Below are 12976 nucleotides of genomic sequence, written 5' to 3' on the forward strand. Positions count from 1 at the left end.
TATTCCAAACATTTCATAATATATCATCTTTTTTTTTTTTTTTTTTTTAGTTTTACTTGATTTTATTTATTTATTTATTTATTTTTTTGGCTGTGTTGGGTCTTCGGTTCGTGCGAGGGCTTTCTCCAGTTGCGGCAAGCGGGGGCCACTCTTCATCGCGGTGCGGGGACCGCTCTTCATCGCGGTGCGCGGGCCTTTCTCTATCGCGGCCCCTCCCGTCGCGGGGCACAGGCTCCAGACGCGCAGGCTCAGCAATTGTGGCTCACGGGCCCAGCTGCTCCGTGGCATGTGGGATCTTCCCAGACCAGGGCTCGAACCCGTGTCCCCTGCATTAGCAGGCAGATTCTCAACCACTGCGCCACCAGGGAAGCCCATAATATATCATCTTTAATTTCAAAAGGTTAAACAAAGATACAGAAACTGTGCTCCTCCGAAATGGCAATCAGTTTTCTTAATCAATTTGGTATTATTCTTTAAAAATCACTCCTGAACAATGAGTTGGCAGGTCCAAGTGAATTCCATCCAGATTCCTAAAGGCTGGTGGCAGTGGGTTAAATTGGTCTTTCAACATAAATGTGTATTTACCAAGTCAAAGGCCATTGATATTTGTCAAAGGTCATTAGACAAGGAAGTACAAATTAAGAAAAGATCCTGAGAAATTTGGTAAATTCTAGGTGGATTCAGGAATTCTGGTCATTTTATGGGGAATTTAGCGGTAAAACCTGTAGAACTGGAGGGAACTTTCCAAGTTGTCGCTTACCTTCCTGTAGCCTTACAAAGTTCTTAGAGAATAATCAATCCAGGGTCCCTAAGGGCCGGAAGCCAGACTCTGGAGGATAGTGATACTCCTCTATGGGGACACTTCGACTCAATCCATCAATCTGAGCTCCCTGGCAAGCTACGATGTCGAGGCAGGAAAGGGGGTATCTTCCACGCCGTTAAATGAATAGTCTCATATTTATATAGTAAACATAAAATATGAGATACATTTTGTTTGTTCCTCTTTAATTGGGAAGCAAACGTAGGTAAAATCATACAGTGAGAGAGGTTAACCCAGTTTGAAACAAATTAACCGCAGTCCTGACATTTCTCTACAAGTGACTCTGGGCCCAAATCGCGCGCCTCGTGGGGGTGGGGGCCGGAAGGGCGCGGCCGGGGGCGGAGCGGGTGGGGCTGGGGGGCGTGTCCTCGAGGAGGCGGAGACAAGATGGCCGCCCTGACCGCTTGGAGGACCTAAGAGGCGGTGGCTGGGGCCACGCCCCGGTCGGGAGGGCCTCTCTGTGCGCGCCCGCTCTATGATGCTTGCGCGCGTCCCCCGCGCGCCGCGCTGCGGGCGGGGCGGGTCTCCGGGATTCCAAGGGCTCGGTTACGGAAGAAGCGCAGCGCCGGCTGGGGAGGGGGCTGGATGCGCGCGCACCCGGGGGGAGGCCGCTGCTGCCCGGAGCAGGAGGAGGGGGAGAGCGCGGCGGGCGGCAGCGGCGCTGGCGGCGACTCCGCCATAGAGCAGGGGGGCCAGGGCTGCGCGCTCGCCCCGTCCCCGGTGAGCGGCGTGCGCAGGGAAGGCGCTCGGGGCGGCGGCCGTGGCCGGGGGCGGTGGAAGCAGGCGGGCCGGGGCGGCGGCGTCTGTGGCCGTGGCCGGGGCCGGGGCCGTGGCCGGGGACGGGGACGGGGCCGGGGCCGGGGCCGCGGCCGTCCCCAGAGTGGCGGCAGCGGCCTTGGCGGCGACGGCGGCGGCTGCGGCGGCAGCGGTGGCGGCGGCGCCCCCCGGCGGGAGCCGGTCCCTTTCCCGTCGGGGAGCGCGGGACCGGGGCCCAGGGGACCCCGGGCCACGGAGAGCGGGAAGAGGATGGACTGCCCGGCCCTCCCCCCCGGATGGAAGAAGGAGGAAGTGATCCGAAAATCTGGGCTCAGTGCCGGCAAGAGCGATGTCTACTACTTCAGGTACCGCCTTGGGGGCGGGGAGGGGGCGGCAGGGTCAGGCCGGGGTCAAGGGTCGAGAGCTGACCTGTTAGGGGATGTCAAGAGGAGAGCAGGGGCCAGAGAGGAGTGGCAGAGACAGACTGGCCTGGTAGTAGAAAGTGCCCGAGCCCTTGGGTGAGAGTTGACCCCAGTGCAGTGACAGTCACAATGTCTGAATGGTGAGAGCCCATAGGAGGGCCTCTTATGGGTAAAGTGTTGGAGAAAATGGTTTGCGGAAAGAAGGGTTACTCTGGCAGGGATGATTATTCCTCTGAAGGGTTAAAAGAAGGTGTAATTCATCGAAACTATAAAACCAGTCACTGTTGGCTCCTGTCCCAGATTCATCATCACAAGAGTGTTTAATCATGCACATGTGGAAGAATGAGGTATCTACAGTAACAAGGTTTCAGTTGCTTTGTGGGATCCACGAAAGTTTCTTATGAAGTAGCCACTTGGAATGCCTGTAGTTTCTTGGTGTTGCAGAATTTACTCCCTTTTGAAACGGAACACTGTAGTACATTGTTAGACTCCTAGACCAAAATTTGTCCTCCAGGGAATACTTGGTAATGTCTGGGGACATTTTTGGTTATCACACCTTGGAAGGGGGTGCTACTGGCATCTGGCGGGTAGAGGCCAGAGATGCTGCTAAACATTCTACGATACACAGGACAGCCCTCACAACAAAGGATTATCTGGCCCCAAGTGTCACAAGTGCTGGATTGAGAAAACTTGGTCTGAATGATAACAGGTTTTCAGTTTGATGGTGAATCCTGTGGTCATGCTGTCCGACCCAGTAAGCTCAGGGAAGTGTCTTTGGCTATTGATACCAATGGAATTTTCTTAACAACAAATTTACTAACTTTTCTTATAAACAGTCCCATTTCTCGAAGAGAATATAAATATAAACATGTTTTACTCAGTGGCTTGGAGGGCCATGTTTGTGGGCTAATTGAATCATTTTCAGGGACGATATATGCGTGTTGGAGTAGTTGTTGTTTGCCATTTAGCCATTGGAGTATGGTAGGAAGGATTTCCTTTTTTCCAACATCAAGTAGGTTTAATACATTACCCCTGGGTAAAAGTATATATATATATATACACACACACACACAAAATACAATGTTTATGAATTGAAAATATTCTTAAATAGATTTGAGGTTAAAAAAATACATGTATATGTGTATATGAGTATGTACATATATACATACACACAAGAATGTGATCACTACTGGTATAACATGTAAATATGAACATATTCCTGATAGTTGCTCAAATATATGGAAGAGTAGTTTCAGTGAAGTTATTTCACCTATTGAAGTAAAAAAAAAATAAAATGAAAGTGGTGTTGCATTAGAACTTATTTTGTCACTTAATCTGAGACCACTCATTTTGCAATCTTAAATGATAATTAGAAAACATATTTTAAACATACAAAGGTGATAATCTTGTTTTGTATTTCCCCATCATTACATATTAAGTTTATTTCAGTAATACTAAGAAAGTTATTGTGGAACAAATGGTTACTCTCAAGTTCACTTGTTTCATTTAGTGCTTTTCACAATTGTTCATTTTTGCATATTCTTTCGTTAACAGCTCTTTCTGTTTCCTTTTTAAGCAAGTAGTATGCATAACCTTCTTTATGTAAACTCTGTATTGATGTCTTTTAGCCAGTTATATTTGACAAGAACATTCTGTGTCTGGGATTGAACTCCTTGAGGAATAAGTGACTAGTCTATTCTCAATAGAGCATCTTCAACTTTGAATTTCACTCCCTGTGGCATTTCTCCTGGGATATGGTTTGTTTGGTTTTGGTATGATGTATTTGTTCGAACTTACTTTTGGTTACTGCAAAGCTTTTTTGTTGCTTTTCTTGCAGTACCTGGAAAAGTTATTTTAAAAAGGCAGATTGCTGTAGCGCTCATTCTGATGTGTGGTCACCTTTTTTTTTAATGTGTTGTAAATTTTCGATGTTAACTTTTCTATACAAGCTCAATAGATTATTTTATGGTAGAAAAACTGATATAATCAATCTAAAACTTTCTAAACAAATTCATCCTGTGAAGAATCACAAACCAGTATAGTAATAATTACTCTATAAAATTAAAGTCTGGGGCTTCCCTGGTGGCGCAGTGGTTAAGAGTCCACCTGCCAGTGCAGGCGACACGGGTTTGAGCCCTGCTGCAGGAAGATCCCACATGCAGCGGAGCAACTAAGCCTGTGTGCCACAGCTACTGAGCCTGCCCTCTAGAGCTTACGAGCCACAGCTACTGAAGCCTGTGCGCCTAGAGCCTGTGCTCCGCAACAAGGGAAACCACTGCAATGAGAAGCCCGCGCACCGCAATGAAGAGTAGTCTGCGTGCAGCAACAAAGACCCAATGCAGCCAGTAATAAAATAAATTTATAAAATTAAAGTTTTTAAAATAAATTTATTTAATAAATAAATTTATAAAATTGAAGCCTTTTAATAAATTTATTTAATAAATAAATTCATAAAATTAAAGTCTTTTTTTTTTTTTTTTTAAGAAATTCACGTTCTTCTATTTATTTATTTATTTATTTGTGACTGTGTTGGGTCTTCGTTTCTGTGCGAGGGCTTTCTCTAGTTGTGGCAAGTGGGGACCACTCTTCATCGCGGTGCGCGGGCCTCTCACCATCGCGGCCTCTCTTGTTGCGGAGCACAGGCTCCAGACGCGCAGGCTCAGTAATTGTGGCTCACGGGCCCAGTTGCTCCGTGGCATGTGGGATCTTCCCAGACCAGGGCTCGAACCCGTGTCCCCTGCATTGGCAGGCAGATTCTCAACCACTGCGCCACCCGGAAAGCCCTAAAGTGTTTTTAAAAAATTTATTTAATTTATAAAACTAAAGTCTTTTTTAAAAAATAAATTTATTTATTTATTTTATTATTGGCTGCACTGGGTCTTCGTTGCTGCGCGCCAGCTTTCTCTGGTTGTGGCGAGCGGGGGCTACTCTTCATTGCGGTGCGTGTGCTTCTCAGTGTAGTGGCTTCCCTTGTTGCGGAGCACGGGCTCTAGGCGCTCAGGCTTCAGTAGTTGTGGCACGAGGGCTCGGTAGTTGTGGCTCGCGGGATCTAGAGTGCAGGCTCAGTGTTTGTGGCGCACAGGCTTTCCGCAGCATGTGGGATCTTCCCGGACCAGGCCTTGAACCTGTGTCCCCTGAGTTGGCAGGCAGATTCTTAACCACTGAGCCACCAGGGAAGTCCCTTAAAGCCTTTTTATGAGACAGTGCAACATGATTTGCTTTTTACTTGTTTATGCCAAATGAAAAGACACATTGAACAGATTTGTGCCACATGTGCTTAGTTCAGGGCTGGAGGGAGTGTTGTCTATTGTTTGTTGTCTACCTACAAAGCTTAGTTACTCTACAAGATTGTAACATCCAGTCTCGATTTCATTCTGAGAGGTTACATTCTGGGACAGGAGAACACATAGAGTGTGATGTGATACTTGTGATATAGTAGTTACTCTGACTTTGACTTCTGCTTTCAGTGATGAATGCTGGAAGTCACCTACTTATATTAGAGGTGAACACACTATTTTTCAATCCGCAGTGTCACTGCTTTGAATATTAGCATCCCCGTATACCTGCCACTCATTAAAAACCAGTAGCTCACAAAATACTAGCCATATCTGTTAATAGGTGGGTTAAGAGTCAACTCTTCCGTTGGTAATGTGAACACCTGCACACAGTTGTGTGCACATAGATTCTAATAATGCCAACTCCTGATTTAGCTTGCCCATGGGAAGATTAATTTAAACAAATCTGTGCCTGTTAACGCAGGGTGTGTCTTACAGTTATTAATTGGACTTAAATTAAGCTCATTGAGAAAGCCTCAAATTTTCGTAGAATTTTTTTCTTTTTTTGCTGTTTCCTGAGATTGCCAAGTTCTAATAGGAAGGTATGCCTCTGGTTGCTAGTTAAGCAATATAATTATGCCTTCTGTCAGGATTACTGATAGTACTGTGACAGTTTGTATATGATCATCCAAAGTTTGTTTTTTAAAAGGGTGTGGTTTCATCAAGCGTTGGATCCATTGGTAGAGTTTCTGAAAAAGTTCATTGCCATCACATGAGCCCATTATTTGAACAATACTTTTCTTACCGGTCTACTTGACTCCTGTCATTTCTAGTTTTTGGTTCTTGCACTTGCAGATTGATATTTTTGAAATATTGTTTTCCTCTGCAGAGGAACCTTTAGTAGCTGTCTTATGCCTTTTTTAAAATCAAGTCTATGCTTAACCTTGGTGTGAGCTCTCTATCGATGTCTTGTTGGGTTCTAGACTTCTGGTTATAACTGGGTTAAAGGCCTGGGAGTCATGGTAAACTGCTACAGCTGCTGCCATAAAATGTCATCTGGTTGGGTATTGGAAACATAATAGTAACCATTTTTGACTCTTTTATCAAATTATGATGCATTCACACCTGATCACTTCTCTGAAAAGATAAAATGGAACCAGAGAACAATTAAAATAATCATTAAGGAGCAGATGCATGATGAGAGACTAAAGAGATTCCACCTTGATCTGGAAAGAAGAGGACTCAGAGGCAATATAATTGAGGGCTTTAAATCATGAGTGAGATGATAAAAGTAGGAGTCTCCAGGGAAAGCAGCAGGGCACAGGGGGTTAAGGTCTGGAACTGGTATTCTACCTCTGCATTTACCAATGGTGCAGCCTTGAGCATGTCATTTACACTTCCCAGTGCTGTGGTTTCTCTGTTTGTAAAGCGGCTATGATTGTACCTATACCGCATAGTGCTATAAGGATTCAGTTCCAGAACACCAAAATAAATATGTAGATGCCTTAAAGCTTTGGATATGTTTAAGGACTAAGGAAAACAGTTCATTAAATAACTCAAGTTGTATGGACTGAACATATAAATAGGTTTAAAAGAGTCTGTAGGCGTATCTCATTTGTTATGAAAGGCTGGTATGGTCTTTGAGGGCATGAATTCTGAATCATTGAGGATGTCAAAGTTCAGCTAGGCTCTTTCCCTCTTTTTTTTTTTTTTGGTTTAAAAATAATAGACTCTCCCTTGTAGTCGTTGTTGGAAAAAACTAGCTCAGTGGACCTAGGGTCACAGTTCTTTTTTTTTTTTTTATAATTTTTATTGGAGTATAGTTGCAAGGGTCACAGTTCTTAAGTCTCGCTGACGTTCAGTAAACTGTCTTTCTCCATAATATTTTCTTTCTGGTCATCCCTGTGTAGTGAAACGTGGTGTCTCCTGTATTACTCTGTTGTTCATGTCCCTAGAACCTGTGGCTTTCTCACATAGCTGTCTTCCTCCCCCCAGACACAGTGCTGAACACACAGATACTAAATAAGTGTTCGATACATGGCACGTAACATTTTGTAAAACAGGGCTTGAATGACCTCTTAGCCTTTGCTTTATATTACCTGTGATGTTGTACTGTACAATTATCTCCATTTTATAGGTGGGGCGTTAGGACAGGGAAGTTAGGTAATAGGCTTGAGGTTGTACTGCTAGTAGGTGCAGAGTTAGAATCCTGAGGCAGGTGGTTTAACCCCACAACTCTTAGCTACCCTGCTCTGCTGCTGCCTCACATAGAGATCTCTAGTTATATTCTGAAATATTGCAACATCTCTTGCCTAATCTACTTTATTAAACTTGGTGTACCACTAAAATAATGTAATTATTTACTATTATGCTTGCATCCTGAAGTTGACAAGGGGTACATTTTAAATCCTATTTCGCAGTGAAGCTATTGTACCAAAAGATGATCTTCCAGTTAGTTCTATGTAATATTGAAGCGGAAAAAAAAATGGAAAGATTGTGGTAAATTAACATAATTAAAGCAGTTTTTTTCCTGGGTAACAGAAGTGACCATTTTGTTCAGAAATATTTCTCTTTCTCTTTTTCTTGTTTATCCTAGGGTTGCCCCTCTTATTTATCAGATATTCAGATAGGCAACACATTCGCCAAGGAGCAAGCTATATAGATCTTCTTCATTTTAAAAGCTTTCACTTAAATAGAAGAAATCACATTGTAACTTGCAGGCTAAATGCAGCTTATGAGATAGTTTTATATGGTTCCTGGGAAAAGCTTTATATGTTTCTTTCAGAGTTGAGATACAGTTGAAATGTATCCTACAGACCAATTTAAAAAAAATCCCTTTAGTTGGAGAAAGGAACAAAATACAGTATTTATTAAATACTTATTGCGTAATTGAAAGTTTAACTTGCTTTTAGTCTCTTCTTGATAATGCCTGATTGAAGCCTGAATCCAGAAATAAAAGTCATAGGTGTGGTGGAAATTGTGCTCTGATAATTCTTTTCTCAACTGTACCATCACATCTTTTTGTGATGTGCTAGAGGGATTTCTGTTAGGTTGCAACATTGCCATCTGTCCTACATCCGATTTTTAGAGTCTGACATGCAAAGTCTCACCTGCCAGAACATGCATAATACCTGTAGTAGAGGAAATACATAGCTCAAAAGGAACTGATACATGTACATTCTAAAAATAATCTCCAACAGAAACTGATGTATGATTTTTTTCAAACTGCTTTAAAATTTCATTTGTGAGATACAGAGTCACAATTTAATTTTTCATAATTTAACTTTAATTAGTGGAACAGAAGCAGATGATTTGTGAAGTTGATGATGATTTTTTTTGGTTTGTTTTTGTTTTACACTTTATAGTGGGACGAATAGAGATTCATAATGTTTAGCTTGTATTTGAGATTTCTTAGCCCAGCATGATGAATTAGAAATAAGTCATCAACTCTTATTTCATGGATTTACTGTTTGACTTGATAGGTATTACTTGCAGCTCTTGTCTGTTGATCTTTTATTGTTGTTTGCCATTTCCACTAAGAAATGACTAGGCAAATTGAAAAATGAAGTTTTACTTAATTTTGTCAGAACTTCTAAAAACTAAAACTTCTCAAGGAAGGAGAAGTATGAAATAGGGTGAAATTTGAATAATATATGTGGATCTTATGATCTTGCCTTATCTTATTAGAGTATAAATTCAAACTCATTTGTTTGGGAACTTAGCTACATAAGCAGTGTGTAAATGCAAATGATAGTAAATATAATTTAAAATTAGATCTTAAAAATTGAACACTTAGCATTTGTCAGGAACAATTATTAGTGATTTACAAATGTGAGGAAGAAGAACATCATCCTCTTGATGATTTTTGACTACTGTATCTTGGTATTCTTTTCCTCTTCTTTTTTTTTTTTATTTTTTGGCTGTGCCGGGTCTACGTTGCTGCACTCGGGCTTTTCTCTAGTTGCGGCGAACGGGGGCTACTCTTCGTTGTGGTGCGCGGGCTTCTCATTGCGATGCCTTCTTTTGCGGAGCATGGGCTCTAGGCGCGCAGGCTTCAGTAGTTGCAGCACGCAGGCTCAGTAGTTGTGGCTTGCAGGCTCTAGAGTGCAGGCTCAGTAGTTGTGACGCACAGGCTTAGTTGCTCCACCGCATGTGGGATCTTCCCGGACCAGGGCACGAACCCGTGTCCCTTGCCTTGGCAGGCAGATTCTTAACCACTGCACCACCTGGGAAGCCCTCCTCTTCTTTTTATACTGAAAGAATCCATAGATTAAAGCAAAAATGAATGTCCTTAGAATTCTTTTTAACATGTATGCAGTGATGTATGCATCTCTTTAAAAAAGAAAGATCTTTCCTGGAGGCCCCTAGCAGAAGTGGGCAATATAATACAAAAGTGGACATATGAAATACACATTGCAACTTTTTATTGTTAGATGCTACAAGTCATAAATTTACCATGTCATATTGCCATAGCAGTTTCTAAATGCTTTCTCTCCATTTCTGTACTTATTTGAAGACCTTGTTTGAAGTAAGTCTGTGCATAAACTATACTTGCATAGCACTGGTTTAGAATAAAAATAGGGACTTTAAGTCAGAAGATTGGGACTTGAATCTTGAATCTTGCTTTACTGTTTTAACTTGGACAGATTTTTAAACTTCTGTAAGCTTCCGATTTCTCAACTGTAAATCAGGGGTAGGAATCCTACTTCATGGAATTTTGTGAGATTAAATGAAAATACATGTAAGGCATTCGGCGTGTAGTAGATGGTCAATAAATCAGTAAAATCTTTGTTCCTTTCTCTTCACTTAATTACCCAGCGTAAATAGAAGCATGTGCTTGTTAATTATGTGAGGATTTGCAATATTTTGTATTTTGAAATGTGTTTAGGGTAGAGCTTAGGTTATACAAGTTCATCAGAGGTTTAAAAAATATTCCATTTTTCCCCTGATTATAAAAATAACCCATGCTCAGTGTGGAAAATTGGGAAAATACAGAAGAGTATATAAAGAGAAATGACAATCCTTACATAGTTCTAAAATCACTGTTAATATTTTGACACATTGTCTTCCATTCTGTTTTCTGAATATAGTTGTCTGTGCACACACATATACACATACACACACCCCAACACATGTGTGTGTACGTGTGTATGTTCTTTCATAGTTCTTTTCATACTGGAGGAATCCATAGATTAAAGCAAGGATGAATGAAATTAAAATTCTTTTTAACATGTGTGCAGTGACGTATGCATTTCTTTAAAAAGGTCTTTTCCAGAGACCCCTAACCTCTTTTTAAGAAATATAGTTTGTTTTTTGGGTGTTCTTATCTATCTATATGTATATTTTTTTATTATGGGAAAGTTCAAACATATGCAAAAACAAAAGTAGTTAGAAAAGTGTAATGAATTCCTCATGTACTTGTCTACCAGTTTTAACAATTATCGACTCCTGGCCAGTCTCGTTTCATCAATATCCAGTCCCCTTCCCACCTCTCCCATTATATTTTGAAATAATTTCCAGACATGCTTAATTTCTGACATTTCCATAACAGTGTTCAGTCCCCAATTCAACCAAAATAACCAGTGTTTTTGCTTTTTCAGAAGGTGAGTGCTTGTGGCAGTGGGATGAGATTAGGTAGAATTCTATGTTCATTTATTTTTTATTTTTTAGTGGATCACCGTGACTTTTTAACCATATTTATAACCATGATATAGAGATAATAGAATTTGCTACCAATAGTATACTCTTTGCATATAATTTTTGTTAAATAAATGCTAGTTTATGGAATAAGGATGATTGGCACAGAATTTGAATTCTACTAAAGGTCTTTCATACCATTTAAAATTGTGTGGTGATTCCTTAAACATTTAAGTCGACGAAAAAGGTGGAATGCTGTCATATCTTATCAGTAGCCAAATTGTAAATACATTTTTTTTTCTTGTTGATACTTTAAAAATAATTCTCCACCCCAGCCCCCACCCCAGCTGCTAAGGAAATTCTTTCATGCTCCAAGTTACTTGCCCAAACTCTTCATATTTTTAAAAAACTACTTTTCAGTTTTCATGGGAAAATAGCTTGCATACTTTAATGTTTATATTTTAAGCATTTTATTATAGAACATTTCAGACATATATACAAAAGTAGAATTATATAAAGAACTACCAAGTGTCCAGTTCAACAGTTGACAGCCTTATTTCTTCCATACCCACATCTACTACCCTGACTCAGCCTTCATTATTTTGAAGCACATTTGACGTCCTATCATTTCATTCATAAATAATTATACTTCAGTATGCTATTTGTGAAGATAAGATTTGAACTTGTAGAAGTTTTACAGCCATACAGAACTCAGTATTTCAAACTAGACTGCAAGAGATGCCAACAGGCGGTTCATGATTATTTACGTAATTCATGATTATTTATGTAATTCCTGTTACTTTGTTCTGTTAAGGCTTTGTGGAAGAGGTATAAGGTGGATTAGTGTTTCTGGGCTCTTGGGGATTGGGGGGTGGAGACACGCATGCTGGACCAAGTAAAATACATGGTTTGCATAGGGCTGAAGAGGGAAATCATTCAGCCTGTTGATTCAGAATAGACTTGAATAAACCAATATGGCAGGAGTCACTGGGTAAGAGGAGTGGAAAATAGGGTTGAAAGGTTAAGAGAAGACTAGATGACAGAGAATCACAAATGCAGGGCTAAAATGTTTGGCTCCCTTTTGTTAATGGGTTGAAGTCCGTTGAAGGCATTTAAACTGGAACTTTGGTAATAGTGGTGTTTGAGGAAGAGCAGTCTGGCTAGTTTAGGATGCAAAGAGGCTAGCAAATAGAAAATCAGCCTATTGTGGTGATTGAGACTTGAGGTGATAAAGACTTGATTTAGGCAGTGGCAATGGAAATGGAAAGGAAGGATGGATTCAAAGGTGATTATGAAGGAACTGGATTTTGTAATTGATTGGAGATGGGAGATATTAAGTAAGATAAGATAAGAGTAGATAAATTCTGCCTGGGACAAACTATAGAGGAGGGCTGAGGATGTTCATTTTAGGAAAGGCCTACATTTAATGTTTGGGAGGAAAGGAGTTAAGGGGGACTGGGAGCTGACCTTTAGATGGATTTTCCTGTGTGTATGTCATGTAGTTTTGAAAAAATTGGTATATATTTCTTCGAATTAATTGGTTTGGCAGTTTTCTGACTGTACTAAGGTACAAAAAGATAATTTTAATTTCAGATTTTTAGTCTCAGCTAAAATTTGATTTCTGGAGACAATTGTTATTTAAAGTTAGAGAAATCTTTCTTTCAATACTTAACACTCTTGTAAGTAACAAGTAAACTTTAACACTTAGAGGGATAGAAAAAATAGAAAGTTGATGTTTCTTTATTCTCAAACTTACCCAGTGCTGTAGCTTCTAGAATTTTTATTATTCGCCGCAAAGCACTTCCTGATGTTGTTGGAGAGCCATGCGTGTTAGAACTTGCTCTTGAGCCGTAGACCTAAGCATCTGCCGTCCACGATGCTCCTTCCTGCTGATAGGCCAGTCCATCTTCTTCCACTCTGGTTGCCGCCACCCCCACAGTTCATCCTGTTAGAAACTGGTTTGAAGGTATACTTGTGTTTGCTCAGACCTCTGGTCTCCTCATAATGGTTTGACTAGACATCATGATTATCCATTCTACCAAAGTAACATGAAAAAATACGTTTGC

The 12976-nt window shown here is 40.9% G+C and overlaps 1 protein-coding gene across 1 annotated transcript in view; it reads left to right on the forward strand.

Moving 5' to 3' along the window:
• Positions 1-1275: 1275 nt before the first annotated feature.
• Positions 1276-12976, forward strand: part of MBD2 (methyl-CpG binding domain protein 2) — a 70027-nt gene continuing 58326 nt past the window's right edge. The window contains exon 1 of the mRNA XM_028168991.2: positions 1276-1941. Coding sequence (XP_028024792.2) covers positions 1406-1941 — 536 coding nt within the window. The 5' untranslated portion in view covers positions 1276-1405. The remainder of the gene's footprint in view (positions 1942-12976) is intronic.

Source organism: Balaenoptera acutorostrata, chromosome 13 (genome assembly GCF_949987535.1).
Source record: "Balaenoptera acutorostrata chromosome 13, mBalAcu1.1, whole genome shotgun sequence".
In the NCBI taxonomy this organism is placed as follows: domain Eukaryota; kingdom Metazoa; phylum Chordata; class Mammalia; order Artiodactyla; family Balaenopteridae; genus Balaenoptera; species Balaenoptera acutorostrata.